Here is a 24,134-nt window from a genome sequence, read left to right as displayed (position 1 = left end):
GCCCCCCTCCCAACACCAGACAACAAAGAATAACACCTCCAGTGGGGAGGAAAAAAGGAGGGAACGGAACATGCTTCCAACAGGGGAAGGAGGGGAGCGCTTGTAAATGAAAGGGAAAATGCTGTAAAATCTCAGCAAGTCTGGCAGCATCTGTAGGGAGAGAAAAGAGCTAACGTTTCAAGTCCGATGACTCTTTGTCAAAGCTCAAATGAGCGCTTGTAAAAACTGTTGTGCATAAGACACAAACTAGCTTGTAAATATCAAGACACACTTGATAAACTTTGTATACATCATGTGCCTTACACATCAAATTATTATACTGTTAAATTTGAAAATGCCAGTAAAAAATATTTTAAAAAATGTATACAGACCAAACAAACTAGTATAGATAGGTACTCCTCTCACAGGCACCAAGAAATTAAAGTGCCTAATTGATTTGTAATGTTAAGATACTGAACCAGACCTCATCCTTTTTTAGTGCTCCACTTTTACGACTTCTTAATTACAGATTTAGTAGACAAACTGCCTGTATGTATTTTAAACCAGGGGTTTTAATAAGCTTATTGCATCAGAATACAAAATATAATATAATATATAACAATTTCTACATTCAGCGCAGTAAAGCATGTAATTTAAGAACAGATTCTGCATGTCAGCTAAAATCATTCAGAATTCTGAATGGAAATTTGAAGAAATGCTTGTTAACCTTTGGACTTTGTTTTCTTCCAGGTACTTCTCTTTCTCGTCTTCACCCATTTCCTGTATCTTGAGTTCCAATGCTCCACTGAAAGGTATGACTAACGCTCTTGGGTCATGCTTGTCCACCCAGTCCTTAATTTTGACCAACCTGTACATAGAAGGCATAAAAACATTATCATGAGCTGCATACATCATTGTATCATATTCATTATCCGGTAGGGCATATATTCATTAGAAACGTTGACATTTCTTTTTTGCAATTTTTCTCTAAATGTCTTTCAAGGTAAATGTCTTTCAAGTTATGATTATGCCAAGAACCCAAAATACACTACGGTCGCAGTAGATTTTTCCTGAATCTCAAGTTGCAATTACATATTATGCTTCTTTATATGAAAGTCATTATTGGTAAGAAAAATTTCCAGATGTAAATGGGAGGCGGGTCAAATACATATAAGTTAATTATTTAACAGAGCACGTCTTGTCAGTGCATTCGGTGCATATGCAACCATATGTGCAGAGCAATCATCGTAGGCCATCTGCAAATCACCCAGCTTGCCAGGGTCAAATCACACACGTGCAGCTGAGGTCAGGATGGGGAAGTGGTGAGGATAGGAGCGGGGGGGGGGGGGGGGGGGGGGGGGGGGGGGGGGGGGGGGAGAGAGAGAGAGAGAGAGAGAGAGAGGCGAAAACAAGGACGCGGGGGGAGAGATGTAACTTTTTGCAAGCAACTTCAGGTTTTTGACCATTTCAGGTTACAAACATCCATCAGAATGTAAGTAAAATATATGTGGAGTGTTGTGAGGGACCTAGTTTTTTTAGTTGCATTATTTAAATCCTTTCCCCAGACAGGAACTCTGCATTTGGAATGTGGCCGCTTTGTTACGTTAACCAGTTTAGAATGTAGACATTATGCACATTATAACACAGCTGCCAACCATTGCACAACTGCAGTTAAAAACCTTTCTGAAGGTGAACTGCACTCAAGTGTCTTAAGTGGATCGATTTGTTGTGTCATTGTGGCAATATCCTGTGAAAACTATGTGACTTTGATGCAAAGTCACCAACTTCAAGCTGAGTGAAAAGGATTAAACACCAATTTTCACTATGGTCTACATTCCACTTTAATGTAGAGCAGCACAGATTGAATCAATCTTGATTTGCAAATGCATTTGTGATTGTCTCAATATGCAACGGCCTGAAAGCTTGGACAGTATTCAACCAATGGCTATTGATTTATTTCAGCCGCAGTGTGAAATTGCAAATGGAAATGTGCACCATGACAAGCCACAGGAAAGCTATTGTTGATTATGGAGGCAGAGATTAGAGGTTTTGGGAGGTTACGAAGGGATTGAAGAATGTAAAGCATTGGGATTGGCTGGGAGCAAATGTTGGCAGTGAGTTGTTTGCTCAGTGACTTTGGAAGATTTGGCAACCTGGTAAAGTGGGGAAAACAAACCTACCACTGAAGCATGTTGCAAGTGCAAAGCTTATGAAAACATGAAACCCCATAAGACCAATCATCACTTGCCAGATTGATGTCATGTAATTGTATTCAGAGTACAATGAGAATCCCATTACTACTGTGCAAATAAGTTTTTGTTCTTGCATACCCAAAATTGTTTAAAATTAATTGTTATCGGGAATTCCGGTGACATCACCGTCAGGGTCTTGTTTTTTTGATTCCCTTTGTCCGTTTATCAGGGGATTTTTGTGTCCAGTTGGCTGATCTAGGGAGCAGTTACTCAACAGAGTTCTGCTGAACATTTGGTGAAAAAGCCCACTGTGAAGAAAGCCCAGGTTGATAGCCCGGTGAGAGAATCGGAAGCAGCGAAGATGGCGGAGGCAGTCGCGTCCATTACAGTAAACACACTAGCTGTGGTGATGGCACAGGAACTGGAAAGATTTGGGAAGCAGATGGACAGGTAAAGAGATGAAGGAATCTTTGAAAGCCACGATCAGGAGGCATTGGGCCCGATCCAAGAGCAGCTGGGAAAGACCTCAAAAGGCTGTGAAAGAGCAAGATAAGACATTGAAGAGTGTGGAGGAGGTCTTGTTGCAGAGAGAGATGGTTTGCCTCGTTGAAAGCGGAGTTACTGCTCGTGGCAGAGAGTAAAAAGGGCCCGAGGACAAAAGTGGAAGATCTGGAGAACAGGTCGAGACGGTTGAATGTCAGGATGGTGAGGCTGCTGCAGGGAGTGGAGGGTTCGAGGCCAACTAAGTATTTCTTGGATATGTTCTCTCGGCTGCGGGGGAAGAAATATAAAGTTTTCGCCTCTCCGGAGTTGGCTAGAGCTCATCAGGCACTCCAGCAGAAGCCACGATCAAATGAGCCAACGCGGACAGTGATTAATCACTTTTATTGATTCCAGAGAAAGGAGTCGGTCCTGGAAACGAACTGTTATCATTAACCAGCCAGTCTGCTTTAAAAGTGTCCAATTGTGTAGAAACAAAGATGGTACTCTTTTTTTTTTGTTGGATAATTCTACAAATGTCCTGCTGAGGAATTCTTTTTAAATTCTGACGGATCAGCCATATGGCCAGTATCAATTCGCCAAGGCTGCTGGTGCTGCTACAAATACATACGCAGTACCTCACCTCCACCAAAGCCATCTATACCAACCAAAGTTGGGAGGCCACATTTTGACACCATGCTTCTTGGTCATCTTGTAGAGAAGAATCTGCCTTTTATCTGGAAGTAAGGTCACCACACTTCCCAAAGAGTTTTCCAAAGAACCCCAGATGGCATCCAGCTAGTTTTCAGAAGATTGCACAAGAGTTATATATAAAGTGAGGTTTAGCATCATGAGATTCGTTGAAGAAAATCAGGATGAGGATGTGAAGACAAATTTCCTTTTTCTGAACATCGTTGGAGCACCATAGCAGCAATCACACAGTGACTGGAGTTCTAGCTAGCTACTTTTCATCAGATCGAGGAAAGGTTGTTGATTGCAATCTGGATTCTGCAGCAGTTATGTGCCTCAACACATAATCCTTTATTGGAGAAACTAGGTCAACTATTTGAGTAAAAAACTAGCACAGGACTCCGAACTTGGTGGACTCCTGCAATATGATGTGCAACTCGAATGTGCAGAGAAAAGGCACCACATTTGCCAAATGTAGATGTGGATTCAAGTCATTACATTTAGAGCTTGTGTACAAAGCTCTGCACATCCTTTGGTTTCCATGTTGAATATTCCCCACATCGTCTCCTTACTGAAAACTCAGCACGGCGGCGCAGTGGTTAGCATTGCTGTCTCACGGTGCTGAGGTCCCAGGTTCGATTCTGGCTCTGGGTCACTGTCTGTGTGGATTTTGCACGTTCTCCCTGTGTTTGCGTGGGTTTCGCCCCCACAACCCAAAGATGTGCATGGTAGCTGAATTGGCCATGCTAAATTGCCCCTTAATTGGAAAATATGAATTGGGTACTCTAAATTTATTTTTAAAAATGATCTCTTGTCTGACTTCTAGTGGTCAACTGATTTGAGAGAGTGTTTTGGCCAGATTTGCATACGTCTTGGGGGTGAAGTATAGGGACCAGGGTTCGATTCCCGGCTTGGGTCACTGTCTGTGCGGTGCCTGCAGGTTCTCCCCGTGTCTGCGTGGGTTTCCTCTGGGTGCTCCGGTTTCCTCCCACAAGTCCCGAAAGACATGCTTGTTAGGTGAATTGGACATTCCAAATTCTCCCTCAGTATACCTGAACAGGCGCCGGAGTGTGGCGACTCGGGGATTTTCACAGTAACTTGATTGCAGTGTTAATGTAATACCTACTTGTGTCACTAATGAAGATTATTATTATGCAAGAGTGCTTAAGTCAGTGTTGAATGTGTAGCCACCTGGGGTGGCCACGTCCCGATTCTAAAATGGACACTCGCAAAGAGTGCAGGGGAAAATGGACAACACTAGAGAAAATAAGCAGAGTCCCCAAGGTCAGTTCGCTCTCTTCTCTCACCCTGACTCCTCTCCATCTTCAACTTGGCATTTGGCTCTCAGCGACGAGAGGCCGCCAAGCACCAACCAAGTAAGTCTAAGGTCAACGCACGCTACGAGATAAACGCTCCTAGTTACTATTTGGTATTAGTTCGAAGCCAGCAGTATCAGAACCGGACAACGGCCATTGTTCCTCTGACTGAGTGGGTCACTCGAAGCTAAGTATAGGCTTTTAGTAGTAATTGTAGTTTAGCAAGTAGAGTTTATGCATGAGTAATATTTGACTGTGTGTGTAAATAAATGTGTATTGATTTCAAACTTACTAACTTGTGTATCGAGTCATTGATCAGTACTTGGCTTTGAACTCTGTGGTGGTATCAGAAAGATACCTGGCGACTCTTGAGCAAAGGTAATTAAAACAGAGCAAATTAAGGGAAAGCATAACGAGCAACAAATGTCAGTGCCAACAATTCACAAGGTGAATGATGAGCAGATCAATGAAGCAAGGAGGGTTTTGTCCTATTTTTTGGAGCCAGAGGCAACTATTGGAGCCAAAGCCAACTGGAGACGCTCAGAACTGGATAAAAAGTACAAAAAAAATTATTGCCATGCAGGACACATTTGCTGTCAGGCTACAGAGAATATAGGTACAATTATCGCATTCCTTAACTCAGCGCAGGGGCAGAGAAACAAATGCTTGGAGTCGAGACGTGAGCAGAAAGCCACCAGCATTGAAAATCTCACTGGAATACTATTTGGGCTGCAGGCTTTGTTTGTTTTTCAGCTGTTTAACTGTTTGTTGCATCTCTTGCATAGAGTGTGGTTCACCTATGGACAGCCTGTAGAACACCAGCAGCCATTGTGCATTCATGGTCGAGAGGTTATGCTAAATGCTCTTTCCAGTATTGACGGAACAACATCCTGTGAGAAGGGGGATTTTGTACAATTGATCTTGATCTATAGATGGCCCTTGTGGCTTTAACAAAGTATTGCTTGTGATGATGGTCAGCATACATGTCGACGCTACCACAATGAAAGCACAACAGCGTCAATACTTCCTCAGGAAACAAAGGAAATTTGGCATGTCCACATCAACTTTTAACAACTTTTACAGATGCACCAGAGAAAGCATCCTATCGGGCAGCATCACAGCCGGGTATGGCAACTGCTCGGCCCAAGACCGCAAGAAACTTCAGAGAGTCGTGAACACAGCCCAGTCCATTACACGAACCTGCCTCCCATCCATTGATTCCATCTACAACTCCCGCTGCCTGGGGAAAGTGGGCAGCATAATCAAAGACCCCTCCCACCTGGCTTACTCACTCTTCCAACCTCTTCTATTGGGCAGGAGATACAAAAGTCTTGAGAACGCGCACAAACAGACTCAAAAACAGCTTCTTCCCCACTGTTACCAGACACCTAAACGACCCTCTTATGGACTGACCTCATTAACACTACACCCCTGTATGCTTCACCCGATGTCAGTGTTATCTAGTTACATTGTGTACCTTGTGTTGCCCTATTATATATTTTCTTTTATTTCCTTTTCTTTTCATGTACTTAATGATCTGTTGAGCTGCTCGCAGAAAAATACTTTTCTCTGTACCTTGGTACACGTGACAATAAACAAATCAAATCCAATCCAATCCTTTGGATCTCTTGGGCTCTCTTCCCACCTCTCTTCAAACAGATGTGAGGTTATCCATTTTGGTTGGAATAACAGGAAAAGGGATTATCTAAATGATAAAATATTAAAACATGCTGCTATGCAGAGGGACCTGGGTGTCCTAGTGCAGGAGTCGCAAAACAGTTGGTTTACCGGTGCAACAGGTGATTACAAAGGCGAATGGAGTTTTGTTCCTCATTGCTTGAGGGATGGAGCTTAAGACTAGGGAGGTTATGCTGCAACTGTATACGGTGTTAGTGAGGCCACACCTGGAGTATTGTGTTCAGTTTTGGTCTCCTTACTTGAGAAAGGACGTGCTGGTGCTGGAGGGTGTGCAGAGGAGACTCACTAGGTTAATCCCAAAGCTGAGGAGGTTGGATTATGAAGAGAGGTTGAGTAGACTGGGACTGTACTCGTTGGAATTTAGAAGGATGAGGGGGGAATCTTATAGAAACATTTAAAATTATGAAGGGAATAGATAGGATAGATGCGGGCAGGTTGTTTCCACTGCGGGTGACAGCAGAACCAGGGGACATAGCCTCAAAATAAGGGGAAGTAGACTTAGGACTGAGCTGAGGAGGAACTTCTTCACCCAAAGGGTGAATCTATGGAATTCCCTGCCCAGTGAAGCAATTGAGGCTCCTTCATTAAATGTTTTCAAGATAAAGGTAGATAGTTTTTTGAAGAATAAAGGATTATGGCGTTCGGGCGGGAAAGTGGAGCCGAGTCCACAAAAGATCAGCCATGATCTTATTGAATGGCGTAGCAGGCTCAAAGGGCCAGTGGCCTACTCCTGCTCCTAGTTCTAATATTCAAGAAAGGAGAGAAATAAACCATGTCTGTAATGGTGGTATTTCCAGCTTGCCCACAGCAGGGAAATCTCTAGAATCGCTTACTTTCTGTGGTTGAGTAAATCCTCCCAGAGACACGGTGTGCCTTTAGATTTTCCAGAGCAATCAACAATGTGATCTATGTTGCCAGACAAATCCAGGAAAATGTTGAGAACCAGGAATCTTCATTACATTCATCAACCTGACCAAAGCAATTTCTTCTAATAAATTTAGAATCCCCAATTATTTCTTTTTTCCAATTAAGGGCCAATTTAGTGTGGCCAATCCACCTAACCTGCACATCTTTGGGTTGTGGGGGTGAAACCCACGCAGACATGGGGAGAATGTGCAAACGCCACATGGACAGTGACACAAGTCCAGGATTTGAAGCCGGTCCTCAGCGCCGCAGCTGACCAAAGCATTTAACTCAACAAATCACAAGGCTCTATAGATTGTGCTCCAAACATTTGGATGTCCAAGAAACTTCAACCCAATCCTGCAATTACTTCATGATGATATGACTACAACCTGTCACTCAAGGGTACGAGGCAGGGGTGCCCGCTGTCGCCGTTGTTGATTGTGCTGGCCATAGAGCCATTGGCGATGGCTCTCAGGGGGTCGGCGGAGTGGTGGGGGCTTACGAGGGGACAGAGGGAGCATCAGGTGCCGCTCTATGCTGATTACCTCTTGCTGTATGTTTCGGATCCATTGGAGAGTATGGGAAGGATTATGGGCCTGCTGGGGAGGTTTAGAGGGTTCTCAGGGCACAAACTGAATGTAGGGAAAAACGGGTATTCCCGGTGAATGAGCTGGGACAGCGGGCTAATTTAGGGAGTATGCCATTTACGGTAGCAAGGGATAGGTTTAGGTATTTGAGGATTCACGTAGCGAGGGAATGGACAGGGCTCCATATGTGGAACTTAACAATGCTGGTGGAGGAAGCCAGGGAGGATCTTAAGAGGTGGGATACACTGCACTTACCGTTGGCGGGGAGGGTCCAAGTGGTGAAAATGAATATTCTGCCAAGGTTCTTGTTTATCTTTCAGGCTCTCCCAATCTTGATACCAAAGGCCTTTTTCGGTAAGTGGGCACTATCATTTCGGACTTTGTATGGGCGGGGAAGGTGCCGAGGGAGGGGAGAACCCTGCTACAGAGACAGAGGCAACAGGGGGGTTGGTTGCTTCCAAACCTGCTTCATCATTACTGGGCGGCGAATGTGGAAAAGGTGCGGTGATGGTGGGAAGGAGAAGGGGTAGAGTGGGTTCGGATGGAGAAGGAATCTCGTAAGGGGTCCAGTTTAATGGCTATGTTTAATGGCAGTGATGCCATTGGTATTCAGGGAGTAGGTATTCAGGGAGTCCAGTGGTGTAGTCCATGGTGAAGATTTTGAATCTGTTGAGGAGGCATTTTAGGCTGGTGGGGATGTCGGTGCCAACGATGCTGTGAAAGAATCATGGGTTTGAGCCGGGGGAATGGATAGTGTATGCAGGATGTGGAAGGAAGTGGGGCTGGTCAAGGTGAGGGATTTGTATTTGGAGGAAGTGTTTGCCAGTCTGGAGGAGCTAAGGGAGAGGGTTGAGCTGCCAAGGGGGAAGAGAGTTCAGGTATCTGCAGGTTAGGGACTTTGCGTGAAAGGTCTGAAGGGGGTACCCTAGGTTGCCGGGATACACTGCTGCTTCCGGATGTGGAAGGGGAGGGAAGAATTGGGGATATATACAAGTGGCTGGGAGAGCAGGAAGGCAAGTGGGTGGCGAAGATCAAGGAGAAATGGGAAGCTGAGTTGGATGGGGAGATCAATGGGGAGTATGGAGTGCAGCACTGAGTAGGGTAAATGGGATCTCCCCTTGTGCAAGGATGAGACTAATACAGTTTAAGGTGGTGCACAGGGTGCATATGTCTCAGGGGAGAATGAGTGGGTTCTTTCAGGGGGGTAGCACACAAGTGTGAGAGTTGTGGGCAGGGGGCCAGCGAATCACACGCACATGTTTTGGGGTTGCGAAAAATTGGTAAGATCCTGGGAGGGCGTGTTCGCGGTCTTGGCCAGGATTGTGGAGGAGGTGGACATGGACCTCTTGGTGGTGGAATTTGGGGATTCAGAGAAGCGGAACTCATGGAGAGGAGGAAGGCCGATGTTGTGGCCTTTGTCTCTCTGATTACATTTGCTGGAGTGGCGGTCAGCATCGCCACTGGGGGTAGCGGAATGGTTGGGTGACCTGTACAACTTCCTGCGGTTAGAGAAGATACAGTAGGAGTTAAGGGGCTCAGCGGCGGGGTTTGAGAAAAGGTGGGGGATGTTTGCCACCGTGTTTGAGGAGCTGCTTGTCGCAGAGGGAAGGGGGGGGGGGGGGGGGAAGAGGGGGAGGATGAAAAAGGGGGGAAATCTGTACAGACTGTTTAGTTGATTGTTGGGAAGTATGTTTCCCAGGTAGTTATTTGCTGTAACCTGTTTTGATGCATGTTTGTCATAAGACATTTTTTTAAAAAAATGACTACAACCTGTCTCGAGTGTGAGATTTGAAATGGACATCCTCATGCACTACACCAGGGGTGTGTGTCCACAAGCAGCACTACAACAACACAGCCCTAAAAGAGGGTGAAGCCTCCAGGCCAGGCTCTCCCACCATCTGTTTGCCTTGTCCTGTGGAGCTGTACCCTGGGACCACCCTCCTCCTCAGGTTACAACAGGGCAATTTTAGACTGTAGTATTTTTACTGCGTCTGTCACAACTGTGAAAGTTAATGACATTGTTACTATGGCTATCACAAGTGTAGATTCTAATCACATTTCTTGTATGTTCATTTCAAGGATGTATTTTATTTGTATCTGTTATTTTGGCAGTGTACTCGGATTCTGTATGTCATTAAATGAAAATTTTCAACAAATTTTTTTTTAAAAAAGGTAAGGGCCACCATTCCATCTGCTCTGAAATACTTTTGTCCATTCACTCGCCAGCTCACTCAAGCAAGGTTCACAAAGATAATCCTGTAAATCAGAGGTTATCACAATCAGGTAAGGCTGGTGGGGATAGAAGCTCTTTCCCTGCTGCTAAGGATGTGAAGCTGGCAATAGGCCAGCAGGGAAAAAGGTAGCAAATTGCATCTGCATACACTTCAACCATGTAACAAAGCTGTCTGGGCAAGAAATAGCCAGACTTTGGGAAATGGGGACACTGAGGTGTCCTCCCACATAAATTGCTACACTCACAGCATCACTAAGGATCAAAATGCTGAGCACAGCAGGAAGTGGTGAAACGTAGTACCAGATGGGGCTTGAGTGGGAGGTCGAGCCAAGATATGGAAACGGTTCTGCGGAATGGCCCACCGTGAAGTCCCGTGAAGCTGGCATCGTAGGCGAGGGACTGGTACTCAAGTTAACAGTACAGACCGAGCAAGCCAGGGAAAACTGCACACAGTGTTAATGCTGTGATCAGGCAAACTGGGAGAAACCAAGCTGGGGCCTCTCAGGGAATCAATGGCATATCATACAAGGCAAGCCTTGAAGCTAATAAAGTGAAGTGAATCAAATGGTCAGAGATGGAGAGCTCCAACCCCTCAAAGATTTGTGAACTGTGCCTCTCCTTCCTTCCCCACCCTGCCTCTGCTTTGCAGCAACAACAGGAGGCAAAACAAGTACAGGAGACCCAGGCAACAACAGCATGGGAAGTGCAAGTCTCTACACATCCTGGAGCATACAGGGTGGGTAGACATATGTCAACAGGCAGTGCCTGAACAGACAACGCGTCTCAAGGATGACAGTCACTCTCCTCTGGGGCCCAAATGCAGGACAATCTACGTCCACAGGGCGACAGAGAGCATCTGATTCCAGTGGTTTTGCAAGTCACTGCAGCAATGAAGTGGTATGATTCTGGTTCCTCCCAGAGGTCAACGGGTAACATTTTCAGATCTCCCCGGCTGCATAAAGGAGATCACAAATGCACGGCACAATCACAAATGCACGGTACAAGAGTGTTGGGAAGCACACAAGATTCAGAACAGATGGGGACACCCAGACGGGGGGTGGGGGGGGGGGGGGGGGGGGGTCAATGGGATTCGCAGTAGGTTCCGAGTGTGATAGACTGCAGCCATATGACTGTATAGACACCATCAGAATAGCTGGCAGCATTTATCAACAGAAGAGGCTTCTGTTTGCTAATGTGCAAGCTGTCTGTGGTCACAGAGAGTGAAGAATGCATTACTTCAGCCTTAATTATCTTTCTACTTGTTGCATTAATTACTACCCTGTGGGCTATTAAATATGGGGCTGGATTCTCCCAAAACGGGACTATGTCCCCATGCTGGCATACAAACGCTGAAGTTTTTCTCCAGAGATTCCTGGAAAAAAGATCAGCTAATTCAATGCCCTGCAGGGAACTAGCAGGAACCAGGAGTAATTCTCGCAGCTTTAGCTGCGGATATTGGCCCCCGCACGTGCGGTTTGGAGTGCACGGCAGCGGCTGCGCCGAGTCCATGGCGGACTCGGACCGCGGAGCCAGATGCAAAAATTAGAACCTCGATTGGCCGCGTGCCCGAGCATCTAACTGTATGGATCTAACCCCCAGCCCTATAAGGCACCCCCCCCCCCCCCCGTGTCTGATCCCCCCGCCCCTGACCAGGGCAGCCATGGACTGAGTCCACATCCACCACGCCAGTATCCCGACCGGCAATAGGTGATGAGTTAAACGCCGTCTGGAACTCAGCCGGTCGGGAGCGGAGGATTACTGGGCTGGCATGTAGGCCAGAACAGGTAAAAATGGAAGATTTCCCTCTCTACAGGACATTAGCAAACCTGATGGTTTTTATTTACAACAATCGACGATGATTTCATGGTCATCGTTAAACTTTTAATTCCAGATTTTTATTCAATTCAAATTTCACCACCTGACATGATAGGATTAGAATCCGATTACCCTGGATCTCTGGACTACGAGTCAAATGACAACACCACTGCATCATTGCTTTCCTTAATCCATGTCTTTTCACCAGGATCTCCAGATAACATCTGGAAAGCTGGATTGAGGTTATTCATAATTGCATTAAGTGGTGTCACTAGTTCACCTTCCCTTTGAACTGATTTAATTTCAAGAGTCTTAGCTAAGATTGTGATGTCTAACTCAATCTGCTAAGGCTGATAAATAGAGCTTTGTGATAACACAAGTGGTTGAGGCTGAGGTATTGAAATGATGCCAAAAAGAAGGGGTACCTTAGTAAGAGTTGATGTGCCATTATTTAAAAAAATATATATTTAGAGTACCCAATTCATTTTTTTTCCCAATTAATGGGCAATTTAGCGTGACCAATCCACCTGCCCTGCACATCTTTGGGTTGTGGGGGCAAAACCCACGCAAACGCAGGGATAAAGTGCAAACTCCACACGGACAGTGACCCAGAGCTGGGATCGAACCTGGGACCTCGGCGCCATGAGGTATCAGGGCTAACCCACTCCATCACCGTGCTGCCACACATTGCTATTTTATTGACTGGTGTCAGCAGAGAACTTATGCTCACACTGATGGGATTGGAAAATATCCGGTCTGCATTTCTGATCACTAACCTTCGATTGCTACATCTTCACCGACACAGATATGTTCCCATGAGGGTATGATGTGGAATCATTATGAAATTGCCCCAAGAATCAGGTGTGTTCAGATCCACATCTCCTGTTCGGTAACATGACCCTCATTCAACTTCATCGGCGTTTGGCACCAGAATAAACCTATAATTTTACTCCCTGTAGATGGTGGATGTTCTTACAATTGAACAATATTTTGTTCTCAAAATTTTACTGAGTCTTTTAAGAATAATTGGAGTTATGACTCAAGCCCATTCACACTTGGAACATAATTGCACTTTTAATTCAATGTGCGTGGAATTATTCTCTTCACGCAGAGTAATGTACCTCCTTATCTGTCATAAATGGGAGAAATTTAAGCAAGCAGAACTTGATCAGATAAGGCAAACAGCCCTGTCACCTCTACACTAGTTAGACAGGATTACTGGAGACATTTCTCTTAGGTGAATAGATCCTATGCAGTCATTCCGGCTGCCAAGTGTTCTGACTGGTCTGGACATAGACACTTAGAGGATAAAGATGTCACTTGTTGTGGACACGTTTCCAATATATGAAGTCCTCCAGATATAGAAATTCCTATACTCTTATTATTTTTACACCTATTAAGCGGAGTAGTTTAGTATGGTTCCGAGCCAGGGAGGGCATAAGCAAATTCTTGTCTTTACCAATTACTCGTTTAAGGATACTGTTAGAAGAGCACAACACTTGCTGTTGCAAATTGAGTTAGATAATATTTGGCAAATTCCAGATTGGCGTCAGGTTATAGGTGAAGGTATTATAGAGGCAATGCCAGGGTTTGTTTCTGTTACTAAAACTCCACACAGACAGTGGCCCGGGGCCGGGATCGAACCTGGGTCCTCAGCGACATAGGCAGCAGTGCTAAATTGGCCCTTAATTGGAAAGAAACAATTGGGTACTCTAAATTTATTTCCAAAAAAGTGGTGTCCTCATGTGAGGCATTCAACAGAGTGCCAATATCTATCATATGTGGTCTTAAGAATGCAATAAGCAGTTTTCATACTCAAGATGTACACAGACGAATCATCCGTGACAGAATGATCCTCTAAGCCAGTGTTCTTCAAAGTCAGGGGCGCGACCCACCTGTGGGTCGCGGGCGGGTGTCGGGAGGGTGCAAATGCGCGCCAATAATCGGGCACGCATGTGCAGTGTGGCCGCTATTTTTTTTAAACAGTTGCAGCTTTTTGTTTTACAAGTTCTGTAGTGGTTTTTATTCATTTATTTAATTTTTATTTTTTTCATTTATTTTATTCATTTTAATTTTTTTTACAAGTTCGGAGGGCTTTAATTCATTTTTTTCATTTATTTTACTCATTTTATTGATTTTGTTTTACCAATTCGGGTGGGGGGGGGGGGGGGGTTTATTTGATAATATTTTACACGAAAAAAAATTCAGAACTTTGGACAGATGGAGACTCCATACTTTCTGACACCAGAAGGCTTCACCTTCATCCAATAGGTTCCTTTGGAGGAGTGTGTACGAGGGCCAAAGGGACTCAAAACCACTTCCTCCATTTTTGTCAGCAGCAAATGAGCTAAGAGAAAATGGTGGGTTGCGCAGGTTGGCCAGCGTGGGTCACGAAGGTCGGCCAGTTGGTAAAAATGGGTCCCCGGCGAGGGGGGTTGCGATCCTGATTAATAAAAGGGTACAACTTGAGGTTCTTATTTGTTTTTCAGCGTCTCCCCATCTTTATCCCGCAGTCCTTCTTTAAGAGGCTGAATACAATTATTCTGGGATTTGTATGGGCAGGGAAGTCCCCGGGGGTGAAGAGGGTGATGCTTGAAAGGAGCAGAGGGGAAGGGCGGCTGGCGCTGCCGAACTTCAGCAATATTACTGGGCGGCCAACATAGCGATGATAAGGAAATGGATGGTGGGTGCGGGGTCGGTTTGGGAGTGGATGGAGTGCTCTTTCCAAGGGCCGGTGCAGACTCGATAGGCTGAATTGTCTCCTTCTGCACTGTAAATTCTATGCTTCTATGACTCGGCAGTTTTCTACTTTTTATAATAATAATCTTTATTGTCACAAGTAGGCTGACATTGCAATGAAGTTACTGTGGAAAGCCCCAAGTCGCCACATTCTGGCGCCTGTTCGGGTAAACAGAGGAAGAATTCAGAATGTCCAAATTACCTAACAGCACGCCTTTCGGGGACTAGTGGGAGGAAACCCACGCACCCGAGGAAACCCACGCAGACACAGGGAGAATGTGCATACTTCGCACAGTGACCCAGCCGGGAATTGAACCTGGGACCCTAGTGCTGTGAAGCCACAGTGCTACCTATTGTGCTACCGAGCTGCCCTGTTGGGGATTTAAGGTAAATACTACTTTAAATATTAATGGATATCTTAAATATCTCTGTAATATTAATAAATCTTGGATATCTATTAGATACATGATTGTAATTTATTTTTCTCAAACTATCAATGTTGCGATTACCATCAAATGTTTGGGTCTTTAAAAAACATCTAACATCTCATATAGCCTTCTGTATCCAAACACAAAAATGCATCTCTGTACACTCTTTAGTGGGGAGGTACATTGTTGTGGAGAGATGCCCAGACAATTATAATATTTAGATTGGTTATTTAAAAGGCTATCTGGACGTTAATATTCTCAGGTGGTTCTTTTCCATAGAAGAGTCGGATCAGTTCTTTAGACTCATTTAAGTGTATGTGAGGTCTATCTTTCTCAACCTTAAGTGAGAGTGATCATCTGAGGAGTAGGTCTGATTCGGAATATTCCCAAAGGGGCTAGGATTATAATCCACTTCAGTTTTATGAGGAATTGTTCAGCCTCTACTTATTGAAGCTTAGAAGATTGAGAGGTGATCTTGTTGAAACATAAGATTCTGAGGAAGATTGAGAGAATAAATGCTGAGACGATGCTTGCTCTCATGGGTGAATCTAGAACTAGGGGATACAGTTTAAAAATAAGGGGTCTCTCATTTAAGATGAAGATGAGGAGGAATTTCTTCTCAGAGTTTTTAAACTCATTAGAATACTCTTTCCAAGAGAGCTGTGTCAGAGGCTGTGTCATTGAATATATTCAAGGTTGAAGTAGATAAGGGAGTTGTGGGTTTGGGGAACGGTCAGGAAAGTGCAGCTAAAGCCACAATCAAAACAGCCATGATCTTATTGAATGGCAGAGCAGGCTCAATCGGCCAAATGGCCTATTTCTGTTCCTATTTCCTTTAAAGGGCGGCACGGCAGCACAATGGTTAGCACAGATGCCTCACAGCGTCAGGGACCTGGGTTCAATTCCAGCCTTGGATGACTGTGTGGAGTTTGCATGTTCTCCCCGTGTCTGTGTGTGTTTCCTCTGGGTGCTCCAGTTTCTTCCCACAAACCACAGATGTGCAAATTAGATGGACTGGCCATGCTGATTTGCCCCTTAAACGTTAAAAAAAATTAGATGGGTTTGAGTGGATAGGGTGGGGGTGAGGTGCGCTTTCTGAGAGTTGGTGCAGACTCGTTGGGCCAAATGGCCTCCTTCTGCACTGTAGGGACTCTATGATGTTATGGGTCTCCCAGATAGGCATTGTGAAGAGGAAAAGGAATTGGAATTGAAACTGAAGGGGGACCACAGCTTTTGATTGTTGCCAATGCTTAAACCATAGAGGTGGACACACAGGAGGCAAGAGAACACTTTTATCCTCATCTCCCAAAGACCTGATCCCCTAAAAGTAATGGCACATGTCCTTGCAATAAAGCCATTACCAAATAAAGTACAACAGCTGTTTAATGTGAGACTGGCACTCTTTCCCGAACACAACAATATAAGCACCAGTGCAACCTACTATGTCAATGTGACCTTTTTGAAACATTTTCAAGTGCTACTGCGAGGTGGGTCCGGCTTATTGGCAAATAGAGTGGGGCAGGCTACTGCCTCACTGGAGAGTAGCCAATGTTGTTCCATTATTTAAGAAGGGCAGCAGGGATAATCCAGGAAATTATAGGCTGGTGAGCCTTACGTCAGTGGTAGGGAAATTATTGGAAAAGATTCTTAGAAATAGGATTTACTCACATTTGGAAACAAATGGACTGATTAGTGATGGAGAGCATGGTTTATGAAGGGGAGGTCGTGCCTCACTAATTTGATCAAGTTTTTCGAGGAAGTGACAAAGATGATAAATGACAGAAAGGCAGATGTTGTTTACATGGACTTCAATAAAGCCTTTGATAAGGTACCTCATGGTAGACTGGTCCAAAAAGTGAAGTCACACGGGATCAGAGGTGAGCTGGCAAGTTGGATATAGAACTGGCTTGGGCACAGGAGACAGAGGGTATCAGTAGATGGGTGCTTTTCTGAATGGAAGGCTGTGACTATCAGGGATAGTCCACAGGGATCGGTTCTGGGACACTTTGCTGTTCGTAGTGTAAATAAATGATTTGGAAGAAAATGTAGCTGGTCTGATTAGTAAATTCGTAGACGACACAAAAATTGGTGGAGTTGCGGATAGTGAAGAGGATTGTCAGAGGATACAGCAGGATATAAACTGGTTGGAGTCTTGGGCAGAGAAATGGCAGATGGAGTTTAATCCAGACAAGTGTGAGGTAAAGCACTTTGGAAGGTCCAATGCATTTCGGATTTGCACAGTAAATAGTTGAAGTCTTGCGAGTATTGACAGGCAGAGAGATCTAGGCATGCATGTCCTCCGATCACTGAAAGTGGCAACGCATGTGGATAAGGTGGTCAAGAAGGCATATGGCCTTCATCAGTCGGGGCATTGAATATAAAAATTGGCAAGTCATGTTGCAGCTGTACAGGAGCTTAGTTAGGTCTCATTTGGAATATTGTGTACAATTCTGGTCGCCAAACTACCAGAAAGATGTGGATGCTTTGGAGAGGATACAGAAGCGGTTTACTAGGATGTTGCCTGGTATGGAGGGCATTAGCTATGAGGTGAGATTAGATAAACTCGGTCTGCTCTCACTGAACGACGGAGGTTGAGAGGTGACCTGATATAGGTCTACAAGATTATGAGTGGCATGGACAGAGTGGATAGTCAGATGCTCTTTCCTAGGGTAGGAGAGTCAAGTACTGGGACACATAGGTTTAAAGTGCATAGGATAAAGTTTAGAACAGATGTGCGAGGCAAGTTTTTTTACACAGAGGGTGGTAAATATATGGAACGCGCTGCCTGAAGAGGTGGTGAGAGTAGGTACAATAGCGGCATTTAATGGGCACCGAGACAAATATATAAATAGGGTGGGAATGGAAGGATACGGACTCCGTAAGTGCAGGCGGTTTTAGTTTAGGCACATCAATAAGGGCGAACAGACTGGTTCCTTCTCTTTTGAAAAAAGGCTGAGAGATGACCTAATACAGATCTTCAAACACATGAAAGATTTTGATAGAGTTGATGCGAAGTTTCCACTTGTGGGAAGAACATAACTAGAGGCCATCAATATAAGATTGTCATCAAGAAATCCAATTGGGAATGCAGAAGAAATTTAATTCCCCAGAAAGTGGTGAGAATGAGGAATTCACTACCACAGGGAAAAGTTGAAGCAATTAGTATAGATGCATTTAGAGTGAGCACTGTTGCTTCACAGCGCCGAGGACCCGGGTTCAATCCCGGCCCCGGGTCACTGTCCGTGTGGAGTTTGCACATTCTCCCAGTGTCTGCATGGGCCTCACCCCCACAATCTAAAGATGTGCAGCACGGTATGTCAATTGGCTACGCTAATCTGCCCCTTAATTGGAAAAAAGGAATTGGGTATTCTAAATTTATGCAAAAAAAATAGTATAGATGCATTTAAGGGGAAGCTAGACAGGCATATAAAAGATATGGGAATAATGGTTTCCAATGATAGATTTAGAGGAGGAAATATGGGAGGGGGCTTGTGTGGAGCATATTTGCCAGCATGGGCTGGCTGAACCAAACGGCCTGTTCCCAGGCAAACATGGGCAGGTGGGAATGGAGGAAACAAAGTAGTAGAGGCAGGAGACACTAATGAGGTGAGAGGCAGGTATTGTGGTCGAGAGGGGAAGCTGGAAATTGAGAGCAAGTGGTAAGGAGTGGGTGGGGGTGTGCAAGATCAAATTTCAATCTCTCAATACCATTGAAAATTCACGCCAATGGGAAAGCCTACTTTAATAGCATAATTTACCCTTTGCACCTGGAGGTTGCAATGTAACTAGCACTGATAATGTTTAAAAAGTCATGTAACATTAGCTCCAAACTTAGCACTGGAACTGAATTTTCAACTTCAAAAGTCAGTCATTGTGTCAGCATGTAGTTCCATTATAGATCCACAAGGTGGCAGTGAATAATAAATGTCTTCATGCTTTATTTCTTAACGGCAACAGCAAGGCGCTGTCTAGAAATCATACACCAATTCAAAAGTTGAGGAAGGAGTCAACCTAGGCATCTAGTCCAACTCAAATACACAGTTTGTGAAAACTACTCCATTCTTGGTAAACAGCACTTTTGCACTTAGTACACAAGTGCTTTTTCAGACTAATCTATTTCCTTAACCGTGCCCCCTCCCCCCCACAACAATAGTATAAATCCGATCCTATTTCCAGTTCTCTCAACAGTCATCCAAACCTGAAACGTTAGTTTTGACTCCCCTCTCCCACTCCCTCCACACTCCAAAAGGCCTCCTCCTATCTTCTATGTATCTATGTACCTATATATGTTCGCTTCCTTCTCTCTCTATAGATGCTGTCAGATCTGCTGTCCAGTATTTTCTGTTTTGTTTCAAATTCCAGCATTCACAGTTATTTGTTTTTATCCTTAATACAAGATGTTTTAGGTCCCACCCAACCCTATTGAAAGACTATTTGAGCCTGTACTTGCCCCTCACTAAAACATGCATTCATTTGCTGGAGGCATCCCCAAAGAACAAGCATTCATAAGGACATAAGAACATAAGAACTAGGAGCAGGAGTAGGCCATCTGGCCCCTCGAGCCTGCTCCACCATTCAATTAGATAATGGCTGATCTTTTGTGGACTCAGCTCCACTTTCCGGCCCGAACACCATAACCCTTAATCCCTTTATTCTTCAAAAAACTATCTATCTTTACCTTAAAAACATGTAATGAAGGAGCCTCAACTGCTTCACTGGGCAAGGAATTCCATAGATTCACAACCCTTTGGGTGAAGAAGTTCCTCCTAAACTCAGTCCTAAATCTACTTCCCCTTATTTTGAGGCTATGCCCCCTAGTTCTGCTGTCACCCGCCAGTGGAAACAACCTGCCCGCATCTATCCTATCTATTCCCTTCATAATTTTAAATGTTTCTATAAGATCCCCCCTCATCCTTCTAAATTCCAACGAGTACAGTCCCAGTCTACTCAACCTCTCCTCGTAATCCAACCCCTTCAGCTCTGGGATTAACCTAGTGAATCTCCTCTGCACACCCTCCAGTGCCAGTACGTCCTTTCTCAAGTAAGGAGACCAAAACTGAACACAATACTCCAGGTGTGGCCGCACTAACACCTTATACAATTGCAACATAACCTCCCTAGTCTTAAACTCCATCCCTCTAGCAATGAAGGACAAAATTCCATTTGCCTTTTTAATCACCTGTTGCACTTGCAAACCAACCTTCTGTGACTCATGCACTAGCACACCCAAGTCTCTCTGAACAGCGGCATGCTTTAATATTTTATCGTTTAAATAATAATCCCGTTTGCTGTTATTCCTACCAAAATGGATAACCTCACATTTGTCAACATTGTATTCCATCTGCCAGACCCGAGCCCATTCACTTAACCTATCCAAATCCCTCTGCAGACTTCCAGTATCCTCTGCACTTTTCGCTTTACCACTCATCTTAGTGTCATCTGCAAACTTGGACACATTGCCCTTGGTCCCCAACTCCAAATCATCAATGTAAATTGTGAACAATTGTGGGCCCAACACGGATCCCTGAGGGACACCACAAGCTACTGATTGCCAACCAGAGAAACACCGATTTATCCCAACTCTTTGCTTTCTATTAATTAACCAATCCTCTATCCATGCTACTACTTTACCCTTAATGCCATGCATCTTTATCTTATGCAGCAACCTTTTGTGTGGCACCTTGTCAAAGGCTTTCTGGAAATCCAGATATACCACATCCATCGGCTCCCCGTTATCTACTGCACTGGTAATGTCCTCAAAAAATTCCACTAAATTAGTTAGGCATGACCTGCCTTTAACGAACCCATGCTGCGTCTGCCCAATGGGACAATTTCTATCCAGATGCCTCGCAATTTCTTCCTTGATTCCAGCCTACTGAAGGAGATGCAAATCCAACTCAAGGAGGGCACTTTGCTTTTTCATAAAAAACATTTTATTAAGGCATGTATGGTTTTATAACAACAATACAAATACACACATTTGTGCACAGTTCAGTGCATAACACATCCCTCCATTTCCCATTGTTCCCGCCTACTCTAAACACAAAATAGCCTAACTCCCCCTAACCCGGCCCCCCCCCCCCTTATTGAATCTGCTGACAGTTTAGTTTTCTCCGAAGAAGTCGATAAACAGATGTCACCTGCGGACGAACACTAACGTTGCGCGAACACGCAAGCCCTCTTGACCGGCCCATTCAGCCCTCTCATGTTCCATGTGATCAGCCTGGGCGGGGGACCCCCCCCCCCCCCCCCCCCCACCGATCAACTATCATCCTTCTTAGGCCAGCCTCCAGTTTGCATCCTGTGCCTCCTCAGGCCCGCCCTCGGGCGCCCACCGTCCTCGACCTCCAATTTGTCTCCCAACGCCAGTCGCTCCCCTGTCAGCAGAACAATTCTCCCCCTCTCCCCGCCACTCTTCCCCATACGAACAAAATAACAATCCCAATATCAAACTAGTCACCTGCTTGCCCCCCACTGTGCTTCCGTGTGCTAGCCTGCCCAACTTGTCTGGTAGGCCACGCCCGTGGCACCAAGCATCCTACCCCCTATTGTTCTCCCGCCCCCCACTCGAACATGCATATGCAAAACATCACAATCCCCCAAAGCATAAAGAAGAAAATATCACCTACCATCCCCCCACGAGAACAAAGCTAGCTCGCACACAAAACTGAGCAACTGCCCAGAAAATTGGTACAAAAACACTACATCCACAACTCGAACAGAAAATAAATTTAGCAGCACAGGCACAGAATTACTCGTCCCCAAGTTCAATGTCCTCAATCACCTGCCAGTCTCCTGTCCTTGACAAAGTTCATTGCCTCATCCGGCGATCAGAAATAAAGTTCTTGGCCCTCGTAAGTGACTCACATATGAGCTGGGTACAACATACCGAACTTCACCCCCTTCTTGATGTGGGCCAACTTAACCTTGTTAAAGCTCGCTCTTCTTTTGGCCAGTTCCGCACCCAGGTCCTGGTAAATGCGCAACTCGTTGTCTTCCCATTTGCAGCTCCTCATCTGCCTGACCCACCTCAAGATCTGTTCCTTATCCAGGAACCGGTGCATTCATACCACCATCGCCTTCGGCGGCTCATTCACCCGTGGCTTCCTCGGAAGCGCTCTATGCGCCCTGTCCACTTCCAGGGGTCAAGTAAATGCACCTTCACCCAGCAGCTTCTCGAACATACGCACCACGTATGCCCCTGCGCCCGATCCCTCGATGCCTTCCGGGAGGCCAGCGATCCTCAAATTCTGCCTGCGCGACCTGTTCTGCAGATCCTCCATCATCTCCTGCAGACTTTTCTGATGGTCCCTCATCAGATCCATCTCCGCTGCCATCGCGGTTAGCTGGTCCTCATGCTCAGCCACCTTCCGGATCACCAGTCCCTGGGCTTCCAACCTTTGCCCCACCCAATCAATCCTCGTCTTAATCGGGTCCAGGTACTCCTGTCTTTGCTTGGCGAAGCTCTCCTGAAGGAATTACACCAGCTGCTCCGTTGACCACTGGGCCGGCAATCCCAGTCCCTGAGCCACCGCCATGTTTTCCTGTGCTGCAGGCTCCAATCTCTTCTTTGCCCAACAATTTCCTCTTTGCAGACCACGTCTGGTCCATGACTCCATAAACTGGTGGGGGATTCCTCCTTTCTACTTCATCAGTCTCCAATTTTACCGGTCAAATCCCCCATAAATCGGGGGAAAGGTCCCAAAAATCCACCACGAGCCGCCACTGGAAGTCATGGGGGGGGGGCACTTTTCAAGCGTGCAACTGCCATCTCATTTGGCGAAGAGCAGTTTTGGCTTTTACATCCAAATGATAACACTATTTTCTACCCTTTTCAGTCGTTAAAAAGCATTTCCACTGTTCTCCTGTATCCCTCTGCTTCTGCCTTTTATCTTCCCTTGCCTCTCTGACCCATCCTGCCTCCCTTAACAAATTTGTCTCTTTATTTTCCTGCTCCCCCTTCTTCCTTCACCGAACTTATCTACCTTCTGGTCCAGTTCTCTCATCCACCTGCCCTCCAATCCCACTTCAACAAAGTTCAGATTTGATTCAGACAATGTGCTATCCACAGCAGATCAACTTATTAACAACAGCCTTGCCTGTACTCCTGTTGCATAACAGTTTTTGTAACTTTATTAACTCAAAGTAAAATATGGATCCAGAAAGGAAAAGAGATGAATCAAAAGTAAGGTGGCAAGAATACAATTAATGAAAACCCACTGAGGACTAATGAAAACAACCTTTCCTGAATGACCAGGAGAAAATACTAATAAAATCAGTTTCTTCACAAGTTCAAAAGCTTCTAAAACGTGCCTAATGTCCTTGCACCAAAGCAAACTAGCTTAATTTTAAAAGCCTCCTTGAGATCTCACGATGTTATTACCAAAATACAATTTGACTAATTTAATTACAAGAAATTAGTGGTTGTTATACTCTGTGTTATAGCACTTTTTAATTCCTCCTCTTCATCATTTTTACCCCATCCAGTGTCTCAACGACCTTCTCTTTTGCCATGACTGGTAGCCTCTTCTACCTTGGTAAAGACAGATATATCAGTACTCATTTAATACTTCTGTCTTCATGCATAAAACCCCAGAGGATGCCTCCAGCAAAGTGATGGAAGGAGTCATCAACAGTGCTATCAAATGGCATTTACTCAACAATAACCTGCTCCGGGCACTCAGTTTGGCTTCCGCCAGGGTCACTCTGCTCCTGACCTCATTACATGGACAAAAGAGCTGAATATCAGAGGTGAGGTGAGAGTGACTGCCCTTGACATCAAGGCAGCATTTGACGGAGTATGGCACCAAGGAGCTCCAGCAAAACTGGAGTCAGTGGGTATCAGGGGGGAAACTCTCCGCTGGTTAGACTCATACCTGGCACAAAGGAAGCTGTTTGTGGTGGTTGGAGGTCAATAATCTCAGCTCCAGGACATCACTGCAGGAGTTCCTCAGTGTAGTGTCCGAGGCCCAACCATCTTCAGCTGCTTCATCAATTAACTTCCTTCCATCATAAGGTCAGAAGTGGAGATGTTTGCGGATGGCTGCACAATGTTCAGTACCATTCGCGAC

The 24,134-nt window shown here is 45.1% G+C and overlaps 1 protein-coding gene across 6 annotated transcripts in view; it reads right to left on the bottom strand.

The window, feature by feature from the left end:
* The window catches only part of ola1 (Obg-like ATPase 1), a 260,203-nt gene that overhangs the window by 30,609 nt on the left and 205,460 nt on the right, over window positions 1-24,134 (bottom strand). For all 6 annotated transcript variants that reach the window (XM_038789387.1, XM_038789393.1, XM_038789388.1 and 3 more), the window contains one exon: window positions 707-847. In XM_038789387.1, coding sequence (XP_038645315.1) covers window positions 707-847 — 141 coding nt within the window. The remainder of the gene's footprint in view (window positions 1-706; window positions 848-24,134) is intronic.

This window comes from Scyliorhinus canicula, chromosome 2 (genome assembly GCF_902713615.1).
Source record: "Scyliorhinus canicula chromosome 2, sScyCan1.1, whole genome shotgun sequence".
Taxonomy (NCBI): Eukaryota; Metazoa; Chordata; class Chondrichthyes; order Carcharhiniformes; family Scyliorhinidae; genus Scyliorhinus; species Scyliorhinus canicula.
This window is presented reverse-complemented; position numbering and strand designations above follow the sequence as displayed.